The 21,688-nt window shown below is 39.3% G+C and overlaps 3 protein-coding genes across 4 annotated transcripts; 2 read left to right on the top strand and 1 right to left on the bottom strand.

The window, feature by feature from the left end:
* Positions 1-4,662: 4,662 nt before the first annotated feature.
* On the bottom strand, positions 4,663-9,113 carry LOC116396994 (LITAF domain-containing protein-like). 2 transcript variants are annotated; one of them, XM_031872064.1, is made up of 5 exons: positions 9,006-9,113; positions 7,387-7,477; positions 7,014-7,055; positions 5,552-5,696; positions 4,663-5,444 (listed from the first exon to the last, which is right to left on the bottom strand). In XM_031872064.1, exons 2-5 carry the CDS (start codon positions 7,460-7,462, stop codon positions 5,339-5,341), a joined length of 369 nt encoding a protein of 122 aa, XP_031727924.1. In that variant the 5' UTR covers positions 7,463-7,477; positions 9,006-9,113; the 3' UTR covers positions 4,663-5,338. The 2 variants fall into 2 exon arrangements, with proteins under 2 accessions (XP_031727924.1, XP_031727925.1); XM_031872065.1 differs by having other exon boundaries at positions 7,387-7,474; positions 9,006-9,091.
* Positions 9,114-14,381: 5,268 nt separating this feature from the next.
* On the top strand, positions 14,382-16,444 carry LOC116397117 (myeloid-associated differentiation marker). The gene is made up of 2 exons (XM_031872293.1): positions 14,382-14,789; positions 15,489-16,444. The coding sequence occupies exons 1-2, from the start codon at positions 14,538-14,540 to the stop codon at positions 16,077-16,079; spliced, it is 843 nt and encodes a 280-aa protein (XP_031728153.1). The 5' UTR covers positions 14,382-14,537; the 3' UTR covers positions 16,080-16,444.
* A 1,151-nt stretch (positions 16,445-17,595) lies between these two features.
* LOC116397106 (myeloid-associated differentiation marker homolog) lies at positions 17,596-20,381 on the top strand. Its single transcript, XM_031872274.1, has one exon. It carries the CDS (start codon positions 17,717-17,719, stop codon positions 18,569-18,571), a length of 855 nt encoding a protein of 284 aa, XP_031728134.1. The 5' UTR covers positions 17,596-17,716; the 3' UTR covers positions 18,572-20,381.
* Positions 20,382-21,688: the final 1,307 nt, after the last annotated feature.

Raw genomic sequence — 21,688 nt, 5'->3', positions numbered from 1 at the left:
ACTGCATCTTTCTTGTGAAGAACTACCACTCAGAAATCAAAACAAATGATGATATAAATGCGCTGATCCTGACCGCACTGAAACAGATGATTACCTTCGGAGAAGACTTTCTCAACAACCTGTAGACTGCTGAGCTAAACCTTGTATGATCAAAGCATGAAAAATGTGCTTGACATTTTCTTTTTTACAGTATTGTGCACTTTTATGTTCATTTTCAAGCATGTTATTGTAGTATTTATATCCAGCCTGGTCTCCTAAAAATGAATACTTGATACAAACTGGCCAATCAAATTGACATTGGCTAGGTCTGACCAGGGTCCAACCGCTATCCGGTTCTGCTCCATCAGCTCTCAGGAAATCATTTCAGATATTCTTCATTTTCAGGCCAGTTTCGTGGATTTCGACCTAGTCCTGGTTAAATGTTGTTACCCTGAGTGGTTAGAAGGACGTTTCTAAAACGTTATGTTTATACGCACAAACCTGTAGTGAAACATTAGCGGAGTATGTTAGCACATCATTAACTCGTGTTAGTACTTGTATGCTTCGCTTGCTAGTGAAGGTATACTGATACACATGCTAACAGTGAATAAAGTCCTCTGTTTTTCCAGAAATTAGATAATATTCATTCATGGAGTGCAGTTAGTGAGAGTGTGGGCTCCTTAATAGCTCTGACAGCTTGACGGAGCAGCAGCAGGAGGTGGGGCTCAGAAAAGGGTTTAATTACATTTCGAGGGAAAAAAGGAGATTTAAAAACAATTAACAACATTGATTAAAACATTAAAAACAGTCATTAATTTAAAACATTGAAAAGCAGTATAAGAAATAAAATACAGTAATAAAATGCAGAAATGCAGGAAATTGATTAATATCCTTGAATCTGGTTCAATTAAAGGCAGCAGCAAACAGAAAAGTCTTCAATCTTGATTTAAAGGAGCTGAGGGGCCCAGCAGACCTGCAGCTTTCTGGGACTTTGTTCCAGATACGTATGTGGAGCAGAAAAACTGAACGCTGCTTCTCCATGTTTAGTTCTGACTCTGGGAACAGAAAGTAGACCAGTCCCAGACGACCTAAGGGGTCGGGATGGTTCATAAGTTGGCAGCAGATCAGAGATGTATTTTGGCCCTAAACCATTCAGTGCTTTATAAACCAACAGCAAAGTCAATTCTTTGTTGGACAGGAAGCCAGTGCAAAGACCTCAGTACGGGTGTGATGTGATCCACTTTCTTGGTCTTAGTGAGGACTCGAGCTGCAGCGTTCTGAATCAGCTGCAGCTTTCTGATTGACTTTTTACAGAGACCTGTAAACACACCGTTACAGTAGTCCAGTCTACTGAAGATAAATGCATGGACACGTTTTTCCAAATCCTGTTGAGACATAAATCCTCTAATCCTTGATATATTCTTCAGGTGATAGTAGGCTGAATTTCTAATAGTCTTGATATGGCTGTTCAGGTTCAGGTCTGAATCCATAACTACACCTAGATTTCTGGCTTGGTTTGTGGTTTTTAACACCAGTGATTGAAGCTGAGCGCTGACTTTCAATCGTTCGTCCTTGGTACCAAAAACAATTACTTCTGTTTTATCTTTGTTTAATTGAAGAAAATTCTGGCACATCCAGTTGTTGATTTATTCAATGCATTCAGCTCTTTTATGGGATTATAGTCCCCTGGTGATATAGTTATGTAGATTTGTGTGTCTTCTGCATAATTATGATAAAACACTTTGTTGTTTTCCATAATCTGAGCTAATGGAAGCATGTAGATGTTGAACAGAAGAGGCCCCAGTATTGAACCTTGGGGAACACCACATGTCATTTTAGTCAGCTCTGATGTGTAATTAGCTACAGACACAAAGTATTCTCGGTCCTTCAAGTGGGATTCAAACCAGTTAAGTGCTGTGCCAGAGAGTCCCATCCAGATTTTTAGGCTTTCTAGTAGTATGTCATGGTCGACCATGTCGAATGCAGCACTGAGATCCAGTAATATTAAGACTTCTGCCATTCTTCTGTGTTTAAGTGGATGTCATTGAAAACCTTAACAAGAGCAGTTTCAGTACTGTGGTGCTGTCGAAAGCCTGACTGGAAGACATCAAAACAGTTATTTACGGCCAAGAAGTTGTTTAGCTTTTGAAAAAACGCTTTTTCAATTATTTTACTTAATAATGGGAGGTTTGATATTGGCCTATAATTTTTCATTGTTGCGGAGTCTAAACTATCCTTCTTTAGGAGTGGTTTAATAACTGCAGTTTTTAGGGCTTGTGGGAAGACACGAGAGAAGGGATGTGTTTACAATTTGTAAAAGATCAGTGGTCATGCAGTGTGTGTTGGTAGAATATCCAAGCAGCAGGAGGCTGACTTCAGATGTTGTATAATGTCTTCCAGGCTTCTAAGGTCGATTGAATGAAATTGTGTCATGATATTTGAATGGATGCTATTCAGACATGGGGACAACACATACGGTATCTTGTGGTTGGTGTGGAGGGACTGACTGCTTGTCTAATTTTCTGAATTTTGTCAGTAAAAAAAGTGGCAAATTGATTGCATGCCCAGATGGATTGGAGCTCAGCAGCTACCGACACTGGAGGGTTTGTTAGCCTGTCGACGGTAGCAAATAAGGCACGTGTTATTGTTTTTGGTTATGATGTCAGAGATGAAGGACTGCCTTGCATTTCTAAGTTCCAAATTATAATTGCGAAGTCTCTCTTTATAGATGTCACAGTGAACCTGGAGATTTGTTTTTCGCCATGCGCTCAGCTTTCCGACACTCTCTTTTCTCTATTCTGACCAGCGTGGCATTTCTCCAAGGAGATCTTTGCTTACCCGAGACAACCTTCACTTTAGTGGGTGCAATGGTATCAATAACATTTTTGACTTTAGAATTTAAGCTATCTACAAGCTCATTGACTGAGATGCAAGAGAGGGCTGGTGTGGAGGAGAACTTCTGAATAAATAGTACACTGGTGTTTTCAGAGATGTAACGCTTTGTCACAACCTCGGTTTGGACATTTGTGTGCAAGGAGATATACTCTCAAAGAAAACACAGAAATGATCAGAGAGTGCAACATCTGTCACAGCAACCTTGGAAATGTTTACACCTTTGATGATGATTAGGTCCAGAGTGTACCCCCTGTTGTGGGTGGGTCCTGTCACATGCTGAGTCAGATCATAGTTATCAAGGACACCACATAGTTGTATAGACCCTCTATCCTGGGGATTATCAACATGGATAGCATTTGGCATTTGGCATTTGGCATTTCGCCATCTTGCTTTTTTGCAACCAATGAGTGGAAGTAACCATATTTCGACTGCAGAGAAGTGACAAGGAATACGGCTCTGGTAGCAGTAGCGACCTGTCAATCTACCTATTTTACTGTAAATGGGACCATAATTTACTAAATGAACATCATTCTGTATTGAAGAAGACTTGAAACTAGCGATTTAAACCAAAGACTTATAATTTATAATGTTTACAATGTTTACTGAGGTAATATATCAGGTGAGCAGTAAGGTAATTTACTCATAGACTTATTTTTGCAATAAGAGAAGTCGCCACCTGCTGGTCAGTAGAGAGAATGCAAGTTTAAGGCACTTCGACAATGGATACACTTTTCAGAACTGTAGGTTGCCACCTGATAGGATGTGAGCTTAAACAGTGGTGCAGTGATGTTCCACATAAAAAGTGTTTAGTTTACTAAAATAATACGGATCACATATCTGGAAAGTTACGTTACAGTTTCTTAGTTTACTCGTAGCCAACTTAATGCTTTTTGCATTAAGAGCTTTTCTGCTCTGATCTCTCTTTCCCTGTTTTTTGTCCCATTCTTATTTTCTAACCCGGTCTTATTTGTGTTTTGGGAGGATGAATAGAGAGTGAGAAAGAGATGCCATGCCTGAACCAAACCATTGTTAACATGTATGATTTTTGAAGTAAGAACTAGTTTACCCACAAAATTTGGATTTAACTTATCATATGCAAATACTGTCTCGTTGCTCCTGTAGAATTTGCACATATTTGAATTAGGTAATATGCATACATTTGCAAAAAAATCAAACACTTTCTATGCAAATGTGCCTTATAGCAAAAACAGTGCAATCCCCAAAGATCAGTCTAAATAGGTACATGCAGTTACAGTGAATGTACGGTAAATGATATGTATTCTGGGGAATAGTGGCAGGATGCAAGGACAATTGTGTCATGAAATATAATGAATAAAGCTACCCTACATGTCATATATGAAAATACATGAGAAAAAACATGAATTAAATTTAAGGTTATTAGACTTAGCCTATATAAACAAATAAAAAAAAAAGATTTATTCTCTCTCTCTTTTCCCAAATCCTGCGCTTACAGTTTTCCCTCCCCCTCTTAATTGCCTTTGGGAGGTTTGGGTGGAAGTGGCCCTCTGGTACAGACCTCTGGTTCAGGCGGCCTCTCACCTCTCACAACCGACACGTTGGCTTCAAGCACATTTATACTTTGCCACTTGAATAACTGCAATCAGATGCAAAAACAAGTTATACAGACATTCATGGCTCCCAGAAGAATGGCTTTTGTGATCGGGACCTTTCCTCTATCGCCACAATCTATAGCAACTGATAGATAAGCCTTCAGTTTCTGTTGAGTTTATGACCACACACCTGTAAAACAAAGACATTTCATCAGACTCAACTGCACTTTGTGTTTAATGACAGGTAGCAAGTATTAGCATGTTAACACCCATAACTCTAACATGAACATATTATTACGAAGCATTAGTATGTTTGCATTTTCCAGCATGTTAGCATGCTAATGTGAGCATTTAGCACCGCTGTGTACAGCCCCACAGAGCAGCTAGCATGGCTTTAATCTCTCAGTCGTATGTATCCTCTTGGTAGAAAATACCAAACAGTGAATTGAACAAATGCCTTTTAACGAAAACTATTGAGTAATCACCTCTCCATTGTATACCGCCATGTCTGTCCAAAATGCCATCACTTCATTTCATTAGATATTTGTATGAAATCATCATAATTGGCAAACTAGTTCTTGAGTTATGGCCAAAATGTGTTTTATGAGGTCACAGTGACCTTTGACCAGCAAAATCCAATTAGTGTGCTGCAGAAAATGGGCGACTAACGACTACAGCAGACAGCTGCAAAAAAGTGTTTTGTATATAACACAGCATGATATATATATATATCATTAGCATTCAAATCATAGGGTGACAGAGTCACAACATGACAGTGAAGATGTCAGTATAGGATAAGTGCCTTTCGGATTATAACTTTCGGTATAAAAAAGAACGTTGTAGAGTAAGAGACACTACAGATAAGCGTTGTGATATTCCATTCACAGTCAATTTTAAAGTCGCTTGTACACGTAGATGACTTTTTGGCAGGAAGGACAGCGATGCTCCACATCTTGACAGGCCTCAACGCAGAATGGGATACAACAGCAGAAAATACACCTGTAGGTGAAAACCAAGAGAATTGTGAAATTCCAGTTAAAACCCGTTTGTGGAAAAGGATTTTTTTTTTGTATTTTTTATGAGATAGAAACTATACAAGTTTTTACCCAAACAGGGCGAGGCCACCACAGACGGCCCAGGTCATCAGGCCGGCAGTGTGCTCTGTGTTGGTGATCACTGACTGCTGGCAGTGGGGGCACACAGTTTGTCCTGGGACTTCATGTAGTGCCGGTGTTACTACCAAGTGAGTCACTGAGGATGAGAAATACACAGCACATAAAATTCAGGTTTTATCTCCATATTATTTAGTCTCCATATTCACTTGTACAAGCTAACTGGAAGTTAGTAGTTCCCCTTTTTTTAGGTAATAACTAATGATTTTATTTCTTAATGCATTATGTAATAATAACTGTTGTGGCCAGCAAGTCAGACATTTCTGTTGTTAGTTTAGACTTTTCAGTCTTAGATGTCATTACCAGATTTGAGGATGAAATGTACTGACTGCACTGACTCAGCAAGACCAGCAGAGGCTGCCAATAGCACAGCAACTGTAACGTGACAATGACTTTCTGTCTTTCCAATTTCCCTTTCCTGTAATTTAAGTCATTGAGGCATCCAAAGATAGAGGGTTTTATGGTAAATGACACATCAGATTGTTCTCATTGTGTAGTGGGAAACTGTCATTGATGGAAAGACTAATTTAAAAAATACTTTAAAATGTAATGTATATCAATGTAGATGTGATAATTGCAACACATCCTTCATGTGAGAAGCCTAAACTTCATATGAGCTGCTCCTTACTCGTCTTCTACAAGCAACACTCAAAATGTGAACGTGCATCAAAAGAAGAAGCAGTGAACAATATCTCCTCTCAGATGTGTGTCCATCAATGCATGTTCACTGTTGTGTTTCCTGTGTGTGCAGGCTGTGAACATGCATTCATGAACATCTTCTGACAAATGGTGCATCTGGGAGCATAATTTACTCAATGAACATCATGCTGTATTGAAGAAGACTTTACATTAGTGATTGAGAGCATAAACTCATGTTTACAATGTTTACTGAGGTAATAAATCAAGTGAGAAGTAGGGTCAGGTAGGTAGGGACCTCTTTTTGCAACCAGAGAACTCGCCCTTTTTTGAAATGGTTGAAAAGTTGAAGGCATTTCCACATTTGCTTCACTTTTCAGACCTGCAGTCTGATGTCTCATAAGGTTCCCATACATCTAAACTGCATTAAAATATACATGAGGGAAACAATTTTAAACATCAGAAAAAAATACATCAGAAAAAAACGCTAGAAAATTTTATGTTAGGTTTAGTAAAGAACTCCATGGTTTGGTTTAAAATGACTACAAAATTGAAACAAAACAAAACAAAAATGCAACAAAAGTACTTTGTTAGCTTTAGGCATCAAAACTACTACTTGCTTATGTTTAGATTCGCATGGGACACAAACAGCAATCTCCTGTATGAAAGTGCAGCAATTCATCCACCACCTCGATCTTCTCCAAGATTCCGTGGACTCATTTGAAACTTATTTGTGAAACATCAAAAGCAACAGTCTCACCTGTTGTGGCAGGAGCACCCAGAACCGGAGCATAAGCAATACCTGGTGAATAAAACACAGTTTACCAAAGCAGGAAAGGATGGTTCAGAACAGGTATTTCCATAAATCATCTATATCGGCTTTGCATAAAATACATGTAAGTGCGTATGTAAGTATACAGTATATGGTATTTTTTTTTGTCATACAGCCATAGATTAAAAACAAAGGTACATTTGTTTTAAAGAAAAAGGTGTGAAATAGTGTTGTTAGGCCGTAGATGGGTAAAATGAACCAGGGGTAACAGTATCAGCTTTTAACTGGGTCAGGCACAGACCTCCCTGATAAACACCAGGTGGAGGCGCTCCAGGCGAGAGGCCCGGCTGAGGGTACATACCTGGCTGTGGCACTGTACCCCCATAGTTCATAGGTGGTCCAGGGTACGGTGGAGCTGATTCATGTTGTTTTTCCATCTTCGGAAATCTCTACTGCATATGAGAAATGTGTGTTATTATTTTCTTTAGTTGATCAACAGGCTTTAAAAGGTAATAAGCAAAAAGTATAAACTTAGTTATAAATGTAAGACATTGTATTCTATTGCTGCCACAAAAAATTACAAATGTGAACACTTTTCATTCCATCGTGACATAGTGATAGTGATGTGGAAAAGCTTTAATATAGACTGGAGCCAAACTAAATGTGGTATTGTAACCAAGCATGCATCAACAGTTTCATAGGTTTGGTTAGAAATGCAGCCAGATACAAAAAAAACATTTTCACAAATGTGGATGAGAGCAAAAGAGGGTTTAGAAGCAAACAGTGACACCTCACACACATTTCCAGTTATAAATATATCTACAAAATGTTTTTAAGAAAGATTGAACTGGTTGATTGATTGATTGATCAGATCAGATGTATTGATTTAACTCGTGCAAGAGGAAGTGACTTGACTCTGTGTACTAACTGACATTTCAAAAGGATCTAGACACTAACAACACGTTTCACATCCTCTTTACAAGCCACACTCCCGTGAACATCCGCAACTGCAACTGCATTATTCACTCTACCATCTCCTGAGACAAATATGTGGCTATTTAGTGTGAGTGTTATATTATATTATATAAGTGGTACTTAGGCATAAATGAGTAAGCACCATTTTACTGTTGTAGTTGGTCAAGATAGCAAATTTTATCTAATCTTTGATCTAATGTTAGTAGGAGTTTCATCTATAAGAGTGCATCATATTTTATAAGATAGCCAGATATTTTGTACAATATTTCCTCTGAAATGTAGAGAGGGCATAAAATGGAAATACTCAAGTACATTACAAGTATTTCAAAATTGCACTTAAGCACAGTACTTGAGCAAATGTACATTATTACTTTCCACCACTGGGGAAAACTACGTGTATTAAAGTAGAAATAAAGACATGTCAAACTGTAGTATTGCTACAGTATGCCTTGGTGTCTGGCAGGCGGATGGAAGTAATTTGCTAAGTGGGGGAGGCGTGGGGCAGTAGAGCTTGCGTTTAAAAGCTCTTTGCATCGATAATGTTGTTTTATACTTGTCCAGATCCATTAGAGCCTCTTTCAGTGAAGGAAACCAACATGCTTTTTCGCTTTATTTTGAGAACAGAAAAAGGCTGCGACATATGCGGATCAGTCTCAACAAGCGCAGCCAGTCCCTTCCTGTTTCTCATCATAAATCCATCATAAATCAATTAGAGCAACATGAGCCACGCATATTAATTCACCACAGCATCGTACTTGTGCCTCGCCCTGTTTTGTTTGGTCAGTGTGTCTGAATAAAATTTACATGTATTCACTACCTTCATGTTCTTTGCATCCATTTTGGTTTTACAGTGGTTGAATAACAATATCAGCTAAATCCACATTCGTACACACAGCTGATAACTTTTACACCATCGCAACAGCAGCAGATAGTTACATAACTACATCATTTAAAAAAAAGATTTACCCGTTACTTTCTATTAAAATAAAAGAGAAAGTTACCCACCCTCTCTGTTGGAGCCTGGTACTGAGTGAGGTATGAAGAATCACGGTGAAGCCAGGGGAGAAGGAAGAACGACAGAGGAAAGTATTTCCTGTTTTTCGTAGTGGAGGGACTGTAGTCCCAGCTTCAAGCCCCCTCCCTCTTTCCCCTCCCTCCATGTGACTGGGTGGGTCTAAAGAGAATTAACAGAATAAATATGAAAGTGTTTGTTCAATATTGTTCTAATAATGACCAGTACGGCAATAAGCGTTACGAATACAGAGTTCAGCGAAAAGAGGGGCAGAGAGACGGGTTGTTTGCTGAGAACAAAGTATTATTTGTTGGCCCAGTTTTAGAAAGCAACGTGTGGGTAATGGACATTGTCTAAGCTACAAAGATTTTAGCCAACAGGAACTGGACTGCCATCAGTCCATCTGTTTAGGCTTTCGAGGTTTCCAGATTGTTGGTTTATGAAGGACGTACTACACCTTGGTAACCTTACTGAGTGTCACAGGTTTTACATGCTGTCCACATTTTTCAGCTGCTTTTTGCCACTTTTGTTTTGTTGAACATTGTTTTCAGTTTCAGAACGTTGTTCTTTTAAGTGGTATGTTTCAATGCAGAGGGCTTAAGTCTCTGTTCAGGAGGTAGTTTCAGATTGATGCTTGATGTTGCTAGACTTCACCAATAACTTGAGTCAACTTGTGTTGAAACCTGAAAGCATTTCTAACCTCCATAACACGCACAGAGGACAACCAGCCTCACTGTTCTTTTTGAGAAAACACCACTTTACACCAGGTTCACTCTATAATGTGTGTACAGTGTTGAGCTGCACAGAAGGCTACCAAAAGAGAGTGCATTTTGCTGTTGGTCACAAACCAAGACTGTTTACTTATATGTTTTTGTATTTGTAATAACAGGTATTTCATTACCTGGTTATGTTCACATAACTGCTTTTGTTACAAAAGCACTTTGTTTGTTTTACTAGTTTGAAAACACACATCTAAGCAATATTTCAGTAATTTTCTTATTGAAACTAACTTCAGAAGGAGTTATTTCAGCACTTTGGTTCCACAATACCTTCATTTTAATGTCACATTTTTTTGTACATTTACCAAAACAAGTCACATAATAGTCAAATATTGTTAAGATTTACATATTCTTTTAATTTAACATTGCAAGCACTATCTTACTTACTCTATTCAAGTGCTCTTATTGTTTACCAAAAGACAGCTTGGCATTGTCAACCATTGTCATAAGCCTATTGATGGGTTACTTTAACGGCTTCCTGCTGTAGCAAGTTAAAGCAAATTGCAGTCAAAAAGAAAACATGCAGTTTTGTATGCTGTGATTGTCAATAAATGTGTGGACTTTGCATTTTACTCAGTCCTCTGTGTGTACATATATTAGCTACAATTATATTTGCATCCATCTCAGGCTATAAAAACGTAGTATTCCTGACACATGCATTGGCGTAAGCAAGGTATTACGACGAGCCCTATAGTGCATACTAGTTACTAGTTATGAAAAATAATTCTTTTAAGGGTGCGTTTGCTGAGTACGATCCCACGTGAAGTATTTCAAGTGTTGTAAAGTCACGTTTAAAGTAGTCTTCAATGTACTCACAGTACATTTATATGTCAAATGTAGGGTAACCTAGAGCTGCTTCTAAATAAAAAAAAATGTATCTGTACACCTCTTACAAGAGGTCTGATAAGTAAATCACCTGAGGGTGTATAATATATACGGAGGGCCTTTACAGGCGAAAAAAAGATTTGTTGTGTCATAGAGAGGTTTCATCAGTTTTATTGCTCCCTGTTATACAAATTGCTAGTTTCTAAATTAGTACTCACTTCCTTTGGCACATCCATGTTATTGCAAAACAGTATGAATCATGTAAAGCAAAAGTAGTGGAATAAGAGTTTATAGTAATTCAACATTTGGACAAATACCAATGTAATGACAATTAATGCAGAGGAGAGCAATATGTCTAAAGTTCAGTTGTGTCCTAGCAGGATTTTTCTGGAGCTCATTCTCAGTTATGAGTTCCAAGGAAACAGGACAATGTTTCACAATACTGGAAATTCCTCAGTATCTGTTTGATCCTGACATCGTCTCCACACACTACATGAGTACACATGAAAGCACATATGAACTTTGTAACATGAAGGCCTGATGAAAGTCAGGAGATGGCTGAGGATACTGAGAGGTCACAGGACTATCACAAGGACACTACTCGCCACATCTGGAATGCACTACGCTTCAACAACGCTGACAGGATTACAGGCGGACGTGGGGAGGAAATCCAGAGAAAATAAATCTGTGTATTTTTCATATATGGCCACTGGAGGTCGGCAGAGTTTGCAACATTAATATGTTTAAATCTAGGTTTTGTTTCTTCCTTCACAGAGAGCAGAATGTGGGGTCATTTAAGCACTTCAGCAGGAGGAATACCAGAACACACAGCGTCTCTCATGATGCCACATACAAGAATACTGACAAGTTGGTCTTTATCATGTGTTCTTCTGGATCAGCTACTAGCACTTTTACTTAGATACTTGGTTACTGAAGTATCACAGGCATGTAATACTCTTTGTGACTGCTGAAGTTAGGTTTCAGTGTGCTTTACTACATCTTTCCGTTTCTTCTGTTGTTGTTTCTGCTACGTATAAGTAGGGTATGAAATAGCATTAATAGTGATTTGATTAATGGTCTTCACAGTCCAGCAATCACTGTTTGCCTCAATTATATCATTATTTCATAGTTGTGAAGTAGCCCAGAAACACAACACTATATCAAGACTGATGTTTTATCAATGGATGCAATAAAACAATAATAATAACAACAGGAAAAGAGACCAAGCAGGGAGCATCATCAGTTCATGTTAATTTAATTTATACCAGATCATGGGAGAAAAAGGTGAAACCTTAAAAAGAATGAAAGGGGTATCATGAATGCAGCTTTTGGTAGGACTTATGCAGACAGCTAAACAACTTTCAGTAATGTATGTCCATTAAATGTGCGATTCATTACAAGCACACCCAAGGCTTACTCCCATTTTTACTATTCTCACCTATGTGGTAATAAGTAGTACAATAGTAAAGGGAGATTCAGTGTTGTACAGTGTGGAATACACTAAGGTTTTGCGATCAGGAGTACTGTAAGAACAAGCCAGAGAAATATTGTGGCAGTTTTCATGGATCCTTGATGGGATGCTTAGCACATTCAGGAAAATAGCCACACACAAAAATAGAGATTTTCTTAGCTCTTTCCTCTCTGTCTTTTCAGTGAACTTTCTTATAGAAACCAGATAAATCTGTCTCTCTCCAGCTTGTTTCTTTGTGTCTTCAATTTTTTTAATTCCAGTTTCCTTTCACCGTACCATCTCTATACAAGTGTCTGCTAAATAAATGGTGTTCTGAGTGTGAAAGATTAGCGACTGTGAAGAAGGGACAAAGGAGGGACAGAAGAGAGGAGGGGGGCTGAATAACAGGACCATCAATCAAAAATACAGTCTCCGGTCCAATAGGAGGTGACAAGAAGTGTGTTTTTATCAGTTTGACACTTGTCAGCGTCAGGGTTTCAAAGAAAGGATGATTTAAAGGTTAATGTAAAATAATCCACTGTGATAGCAATTTACTATTGAAGAATCTGTAGACTATTAATTCACATTGTGTTGACTATGATTTCCCAATCTTCTATTTTATACATGAACAGCTTTCAGGTTTGTGGCGTAAACAGGTGCACTTGTGAGGGTAACGGCATGGCACAACAGCAAAAATATGAGCTGATGCAACAACCTGAGTTTTTTGTTTTTTTACCAACCTCTGCACGGCTGACTTTCTATACTGTGATCCACAGGGAGAGCAAGAGAGCGGAGAAAATAGTGCCAGATGACTTCCAGTGGCTGCCAAACCCAAACCCCCTCGAGCCGTTTTGCTTTCCAGCCTTTACTCATAAGTCATAACTGGATATTTGATGACTCTGTCCTTGAATAGCTCCAGCTCCACTTTTACAAAAACACTGAGATGTCCGAGGGGGAAGTCCGCATAATGATGATGGGTCGAGTTTGGCTACTGGGTACTCAAATCTCAGTTTCATTACCCTGCATGCTTTTCAAGGAGTACTGTATGTGGAATGCAGCAATCTCTTAATAATGTCAATGGAAGCAACTTATCTTTCTCTTTAACCCTAGACAGCGTCCACTATCAGTATGATACACGATTATCATGAATACAGTGTTTGTTATTCTTTTTATTTGAGCAAACGTTAACAACTGGGGCTACTATTGCAGAGCCCGTCCTGAGCAGGACGATTGCTAGTTAGATAGAATAGCTGCATAAGCTGTGTGTTGTTGTTTTTTTCACTTATTTAGTCATAAAGGCAACCTGTGTTTTATACTGTACAAGATGACATAAGGAAGCAGTGAGTAGGCTAATGTGTTGACAAAAGCGGAACACCCAACGGAAAAATGTCTGGCAGTTGAGATTGTGGCATTGCAGAAGCAGTTTAATTGCTCTTATCTAGTTTGTATTATTACTTCTATTCTTATACTAGTAGTTTTGTCCAAGGAATCATGTGGCAATTTTTTTTTCCGAAATAGAGAAAGCATTAAACAGCCATACTCCCGTCACGACTGGGACATGCACACAAATAAATCAGAAATTACAAAAGTTCCTTCAGGTTTTGTCAACCCTTCAATGATTTTTTGTCTGCAGATAAATCGCTTTTGTAAAACTTGTCTCCATCGTATACCCTGACAAAAGCCTATTAATCCGTTTGAGGTAAAGTCCTGATTCAGAACTCCCTTAATGGATTTATTTAATTTGTTAAAAGGTGTGTGCGTGTGTGTGTGTGTTCACAGTTGGCAGTAAACTGGTTTTAATTTGGATCAGTATAGCTCATATAGTTGATTTGTCCATGTATTAAAAAGCAAAACATATATCCTAATCTTCATCTTCTTTCCTTGGCAGTATCTCACACCTACATTTCAAATCCAGTGGAAGACTAATACCATCTCCTATTCTGTATTTCTCACATTTTTTACTTTGGCCCAATTCCTCTTCAGCCTCCTGTAACACATTTACAGATTACAACTATTGATGTGTAGGCAAGCCGCTAAGTTAGCAAACATGATAGATGACAAATACTGTGAAGTATGGCTGTGTCATAAGGTGGAGTTCCTCTTGATCACAACTGCTGTAAAATATCTGAATTATTTTATTGACCTTGCACACAACCGATGAGCACACACAGATACTGTCCTCCTACACAAACCCCCCGTAGAGCTCATGCACTTGCGCATTAGATGTTTGATTAGCGGCCATTATAGGGAGGTCTGAACGGGCGTGAAGGGAGAGGCCAAAGAACTCACATTCACCTTACTGTCGTCATGCGGGCAGTACTAACAGGATGAGAGGTAAGGACTGACCAAAACCAAGGAGCTATTTACAACAATATAAGGATCGAAGAGGAAAGTTGGTGAAAAGAGATAACCTAATTGATATCTAGCTCTATCCAGAACCACAGTAAACTGACCACAGGATTACAACCACCATGGTTACACTGGACATCAGGACGCTGGTGGTGCGGATACTGGAGGTGATCCTCACCTGTATCTCCTTCAGCCTGGTGGCATCAGTGGGCCACAGCACTGCGTCCTTCTGGACGTGGTGCATGTTCACCTGGTGCTTCTGCTTCTGCGTCACCATCCTCATACTAGTCCTGGAACTCACCAGCCTCAGCGCCAAGCTGCCCATCTCCTGGGATGACTTCACGACCGCTTTTGCCATGTTGGCTACTCTAATGGTGTGTGCCCTTTTTTTACTCTCTTGTTATTTGTCTTTATCTACAGATACTTTTTTTAATTCACAAACTTGTCGCAGATTATTGGTGAAATACATTAGTGATTCACCACTGACATTGCTCTTATTGGGAATATTAAAGTCAATTTTTTACAGAAGAAAATATATTTTAATCAAAATTTCAAACTAATACACTATATGAGCTTTAAACGACCACAACACACAAGATCTTTTTTTTCCAACCGATAATGTAAACCTAAACAGACGGGTACTCAAGGCAGCCAAATCCACATCAACACAAAATGAAATGATGTCATGGTTGAGAAAATCAAACACTGGTTACAGGTCTGTATTCTTGAGCTTTCATTAGGGTCATGTTGTTTTCTGTACCACTACAATTTTATGAAAAAACAGAATTACTAGAATGGTGCACTCAGAGTGCAGATCTCTCTTAGGTGTGTCTGTAACCTACAGTTAGACTGCAAGTGTATCACGTGTTTTTTACTCACACTCTGTGCACCGCCTCACAGGCGTAACCACCGCACGGAGCATTTATTTAGGCTTAAAATCTATTATTTTCAACAAAACGTGTGCAAAAGTTGAGTTGATGCCCAATAAAAGTCACAAAGTCAAACTAACTGCAAGAGAGTAACTTGCAGATTGAATCATTTCACACTATATGTTTTATTTCTCTCTCATACAGGTGCTAGCAGCATCCATCATCTATCCCGTCTTCTACACTTGCCCTAGCTGCGTCAGACATATTGGTGCGAGCGTTACTTCCTGTCTGGCTTTCATCCTGTACGCCGTTGAGGTCGGGCTGCTCCGGGCTAAACCTGGTGAGATAAGTGGATTTATGTCCACAGTCCCAGGCCTCCTCAAGGTTCTGGAGGCCTTCGTGGCCTGCATCATCTTCATCTGCTTGGACTACAACCAGTTTTCTAGGTTTCCAGGGCTCCAGTGGTGCGTTGCCGTATACTCCGTTTGCTTCATTTTTGCCCTGCTCGTCATCGTTTTTACCATCTGCCGCCTTCTGACTCTTTTCCCCGCACCGTTTGACAAAGTCCTGACAGTCTGCAACGTGTTGGCAGTGTTGATGTACATCACCGCTGTGGTCATCTGGCCGTTGTACAGCTTCAAGAACAATCCCAGGCCGAGCTCCTGCAAGAATGGGATTAGATGTCCCTGGGATAATTTAGTGGTTATCACGTTCATGACCTGTTTTAACCTTGCTGCTTACATCGCTGATACTGTTTACTCTTTTAGGCTGGTGTTCTTTGTCAGCAGAACCTAGGTTGCAAATATGTGTCATATTTCAGCTGTTGGAAGTCCACTAGGACTCAAAGAATGAACACGAGAGCAGGAGAATGATATGTAGAGCATCTCTTATACAACTTCTGCTAAGCATTTCACTGTTGTCAATTTTTATCAGTTAAGATGATGCATTCTCTGAGAACATGAAACTGTGTCTAATTATTAACGTCGGGAAGATGTAATCCCAATATCTTTGCACCCCGATTCTCATCTGATCCTTCTTAATTATCTAATTTTGAGACGGCATTGATATGACCGCACCCATCTCAGTTGCAGTTGAGTGCATATTGTTGTTGATCTCTGAAATATGAATGAAATATAATAAAAGTTTGGATTTATAGTGCATGCTTACATGTGGTGTGTCACTATTATTCGGTTGTTTCAGCAATTAAATAAATAAATTACGATCATGAATGAATAACTCATAAATGAGCAATATGTTTAATGAGTAAATACTCAGTTTAATGGTTAAACAGTTACAGTGGGACCGCTCCTATCCTTCTCGAAGTATGTTTGCAAAGGTGTGTCAAAGTGTGCATACCGTGAAACACACAGCAGCTACAGGTTTCAATCTCACAGCTCCCCTCCCGCTATTCTGCTCTGAACAAACCTCTTACTGTCAAAAATGTATTCACCCCTCTGTGTTGCCATGTTTAACGAGGAAAGGAAAAAGAGTAGAGGCGGGTCTCATGTTCGTAAGTTTAGCCTCCCTCTAACAACATAACAAAAGCAAGTGAGTAATTGGTCAGGATTAAAGCCTTGTTTGCTAATCGTAGCGATGACGTGGGAGGTTACTCACATAACCTTTGACCAGTCCAGGCATTGCTGTGCTCTGAAAAGTCAAAATGGAGACCCAAGAGTAGATATTATAATGATATTGTGTAAACAAATAAATGGAGCGAAAAAGAACCAGAGGATCAAGGGAAGACAGAGGAGATGGTATAATAAAATATATGAAATGTTTCTGGGATTTTAATGTTTTTTTAAACTTTTTTCCTCTTTGGTGCAATGAATAAAAAGAAAGTTTTCATAGAACGTTTTGTTTTTGGTAAACACTGATGTAATGAATCACAATACATTACATTACAATACTAAAGTAAAACATCATCGTGTAGTTTCTTGTCAATTTGGTGTGACGGTAGATTTTCCTCTTTTTTTAAGTCTATTAAAGAGATAACTCTTTTTTAACCAAACTGAAGTATAATCTTTGTACCATAAAATCCATTCTGTAAACTCTCCAATTTGTTCCACCCAAGAGCAGTAAATCAAGTGAACTCAAGGTTAGGATAGGAGAGCTTTTGCGTAGGATGTGACCTGCACGCCTCGCCATTGTGCTGGAGAACATGCACTGGGGACCAGAGTCCAGCGTGTGTGTCTTGAGGGGAACATGACAACACTCAAGCATCCAATCCGTGGAGTGAAACAGAGCCATAAACTGCGCAGATAAGCCTGTGATGATCTGTCTGAATACACACAACCACAGTTTGAGTTTGAGTTTCAAAGAACACACCTGTTCGAGGCTCTACATGGATGTCTTTATCAGGATCTGAGTAGAATCAACTGACTTTGGAAACAACATTTTTTCTTTTACATCAAACGGACTCATCCTGTCCAGTCATGATTGGCGTGGACTTACGGGCGCTCACCCAGCCTGTGGGCATAATGCGAATAATAGCGACCATCCTCACCTGTATGTCTTTTAGCCTGGTGGCAACAGTGGGCCACGTCTCATCTCCCTACTGGGCGTGGTGCATGTTCACCTGGTGCTTCTGCTTCTTCTTCACCCTTCTTATTCTCATCCTGGAGTTCACAACTGTCAATACCAAACTACCTTTCGCCTGGGATGACTTCACCACTGCCCTTGCCATGCTGGCGAGCCTCATGTGCCTCTCTGCCTCCATAATGTACCCCGTCTTTTTCACCTGCAGTACCTGCCACCGCCAGATCGGTGCCTCCGTGGTGTCCTGGGTCTGCTTCGGGGTTTACGCAGCCGAGGTGGCTTTAACTCGCCTTCGTCCGAGTGGGCAGAACAGCGGGTTCCTCTCCTCGTTGCCCGGCATCATGAAGATGCTGGAGGCGTTCCTCGCCTGTCTCATCTTCACGTCCCTGGAGAATAGCCAGTTCTCCGGCTCCCCAGAACTGCAGTGGTGCGTGGCTGTGTACTGCTTGTGCTTCATCTTCGCCATCCTCATCATCCTGCTCTCTACTGGACGGCTGACCTCTTTTTTTCCATTCCCCTTTGACAAGCTTGTGATCGTCTATAACATTTTGGCAGCAGTGATGTATATGACAGCCATGGTGATCTGGCCACTGTATAGTTTCCGCGCCAATAAGAGACCCAGTTCCTGTGGCCACCTCTGTCCCTGGGACAAACTGGTGGTGGTCACCTTCATGACGATCTTCAACGTCATTATTTACACCCTGGACACTGCCTACTCTATACGCCTTGTGTTCTGTGTTAGTGACCAGTGAGCTGCTGCTTATCAAAACTAACATGAACTGAGAACAATTTGAGTCCTGGGTTTGAATTATTGGGAAGAGATACTCTTGCCCAGAGCCATTGTGAAAACATTCATTTTGTTGATGCTGAATGCAAAAAAAAATATATATATATATATCTTGTTCTAACACTGTTCACCAAGTGTTCACAAAGATGAGTGAATAATAAAATGTTGGAGCCCAGTACCCTATTGAAAAAGTAGTAGAGTTAGTTAATGATTAAAACTGTAGTATCACTGTTGTAAAAATTAAAAAATAGCCTGGTAGAACTTTGGATCCTGATACACAAAGAGTATTCAAACAGTGGAGGTAATAATACTGAGCTCACACTTCAGTTTATTATAGTGTCATAGTCAAATCATGTGTTTTCACTTTCATGCTCGTCCTCTGGTCATTTGGGGATGCAGCAACTTGCTGATTTAAGGTGTAGTTTGACATTTTGGGTAATATTCATATTAAATTAGATACCACTCTCATATCTGTACAGTAAATAAGTCAGGAAGTTACTGCACCTGGCCAAGAAATAGTCTGAGCTCAGCATTGCTGGCGGATGATGTTACCTTCTTCAGAGCCAGGCTGTAGCTGTTAGTCTTTACACCTAACTATGCAAACCGGCAGTGGGTGGTAGCTTTGTACTTATAAAAACATAAGACTGGTATTGATTTTCTTTTCTAAACACCGTCTTGTGGGGTTTTTTGCAATAAAGTAATTGCCAACTGATACAGAACTGATCAATGTATGTGAATGTATGAACACTGACAGGCAAGCAGAGCATCCAATGAAAGATAAGATGGGAAGAGAAGGAACAAGAGAGAGAAACACAAGGACAGAAGAATTTATAAGATAGAAGCTGAGACAGTGAGAGATTTCCAGACTTTGGAAGCATGTGTGGGAAAAGTGAAAAAGAAAATCCTTTAATCAACAGGCAGCTGCAGCATATGGAGTTGGATTTGTTGCAAGGTGTTATCTTTCTTTTTTAGCTTCTTTTCTTCCTCCGTGATGTGGCAGACAGGGATGGAGATCTAAAAAAAAAAAAAAAAAAAAAAAAAAAAAGTGTGACGTTAATTCATTCTTTTTTCTAACTAATTGGAACCGTAAAGGGACGTCACCCAAATCTCACTTGTAATCCCGCAGCTATTGTGCTCCCTGGCACACCAATCTGTGTGAGTGAACTCAAGTCAAAAGGAGCAACTGAAGCGTGGAAATTCTGCTTTTCTTCTCATGTCAGTCTGTCAGAAAGACAGTGCACGTTTAGGTCAGTAGTCTAGATCTGTCAGACATGTTGGCAAAGTGCAGACAGCAGAGTCTGCTTTGATTTGGAGAACAGAAGGGACAAAAATGCACTACACCAGCGATTCTCAAAGTGGGGGATGTGGCAGTAAATGGCCCGCTAAATAATTAGCTTCACATTATTAAATTGCGCTGTATCATTAAGAAAATGCAATTCACAGATGGGGACCATTTGCGTCAATAAAACAAGCCTATTGTGTCCATTACGTTAGCTTTGAGCCAATAGACATGTTGATAATTGTGACAAGCAGCAATACGAAATTAGTGAGAGTCGGCTTTAGACTGTTCAGTTTAAGGATCTGGATTTATTAGGACTATGTCACTACCGTTTATTTTCTGAAAGCTTTTAAGATTAATTATTGAAATGTTGGCTATAAATGCTGTAAAGATGAGTCCAAATGTTTAAAAGGTATATAAGTGGTATTAGCATGCAATAACATTGCAAATTGACCCGCTGTGAGACTAATAAAAGGATCATCTAATTTTATCTTAACATGATTCATATTGAAATGTGTTTCTGTTTGTCACTATGAAACAGGGCTGAAGTATTAAGATTGAAAAGTTTCAGAATACATATACTCTTAGCATCTAAGGATTAAATGGCATATGCTTAATCAGTGTTATGATTATAGGGGGCCCTTGGAAAATGGGAAATGTCCCTGGCATCAAAAAAGTTTGAGATTAGACATGAGATGACATTCCTTCAACCTCCTCTCACTCCGTTATCTGAGGAGAGTAAAACACTGGTAAAAAATGAAAGTTATTGACTATTATCAGTAGAAACAAGACTTGTGGTTCTGTCATCAAGTGTATAAATAATGGCAATTACTGTAAAGCAGTTCTGTAACAACTTAGAACTATATTTTAAGTCATGCATTTAGCATTTATCAGCAGTATGTTAAACATTTAATAAATGGTTAATAATACACTAATGTAGTTGTACGCAGCTAGAAAGACATCTTCAAAGTGTCTTTTAATGTACAGTACGTGAGCAACTTCTCTGAAAACATTTTATATTACTACATGTGTTTTACTAAATTATCAGGTTAATATATTCAAATAAACTCCAATCATGTTTTACCTCCAATTTGTTATTGACTGGCAAAATTCTACTTGTTTTACATTACTCAGACTAGGACAAATACAATGCCTCTGAAGTTCACAATGCAGTGTGCTCACTGAGCTACAACCAAGTACAGCTAGGATCCAGGATATTTCCATCCATTTCAAGAACATTAGAAATAAGATAAGTAACACACTTGCCTCAGTTCATTTACATACATTTTCTAATTAAAGTGAATGTTTCACGGGACATAATGAGGACTCAAATGCAGACAGTCAGAGCAGTGAACAAAAGGGTTTTAATAACTCACGAAACAAAAACAGGAAATCCAATCCAAGGACGAGACAAGGGGGGAAATCCGGCAAGACAAAAACAGGGAGGGCAGACTGGGAAACCGGGAACAGGAAGAGCAAAACGGGCAGGTAGATAGGAAACAAAACAATGATCTGGCAGTGAGTGAGTGAAAGACAGGGGTTTAAATAGTGACTAGAACAGGTGAGGAGAGTTGTGCTGATGAGGGAGAGTGTGACTGGCAGGTGCACTGAATGAACTGATTAGGGACAAGTGAAGGAAGTGAGGAGCTACAGAAAACCACACACAAAACACCCAAGGCAAAGCCTGATTGTGACAGAATGTACATGGCTGATTTTATGTAAAGAAGAAACCTGACTAAATTACTCAACTTACGTTAGCAAGAACAAACATGATACATTGCTTTACCTCAGGTTTTTTAATAT

This window comes from Anarrhichthys ocellatus, unplaced genomic scaffold (genome assembly GCF_004355925.1).
Source record: "Anarrhichthys ocellatus isolate YVR2014 unplaced genomic scaffold, GSC_Weel_1.0 scaffold62, whole genome shotgun sequence".
Classification (NCBI taxonomy): Eukaryota; Metazoa; Chordata; class Actinopteri; order Perciformes; family Anarhichadidae; genus Anarrhichthys; species Anarrhichthys ocellatus.
Note: the sequence above shows the minus strand (reverse complement) of the source record. Positions and strands in the feature narration are given on the sequence as shown.

Bases quoted from the DNA above. Each gene is read 5' to 3' on its own strand.
- LOC116396994 (XM_031872064.1), bottom strand. From the start codon at position 7,462: ATGGAAAAACAACATGAATCAGCTCCACCGTACCCTGGACCACCTATG. The intron at 7,056-7,386 runs GTATGTACCCTC...TTTATTCACCAG, and splicing joins GGGTACAGTGCCACAGCCAG to GTATTGCTTATGCTCCGGTT. The intron at 5,445-5,551 runs GTAAAAACTTGT...TTTCACCTACAG, and splicing joins GGTGGCCTCGCCCTGTTTGG to GTGTATTTTCTGCTGTTGTA.
- LOC116397117 (XM_031872293.1), top strand. From the start codon at position 14,538: ATGGTTACACTGGACATCAGGACGCTGGTGGTGCGGATACTGGAGGTG. The intron at 14,790-15,488 runs GTGTGTGCCCTT...TCTCTCATACAG, and splicing joins CCATGTTGGCTACTCTAATG to GTGCTAGCAGCATCCATCAT.
- LOC116397106 (XM_031872274.1), top strand. From the start codon at position 17,717: ATGATTGGCGTGGACTTACGGGCGCTCACCCAGCCTGTGGGCATAATG.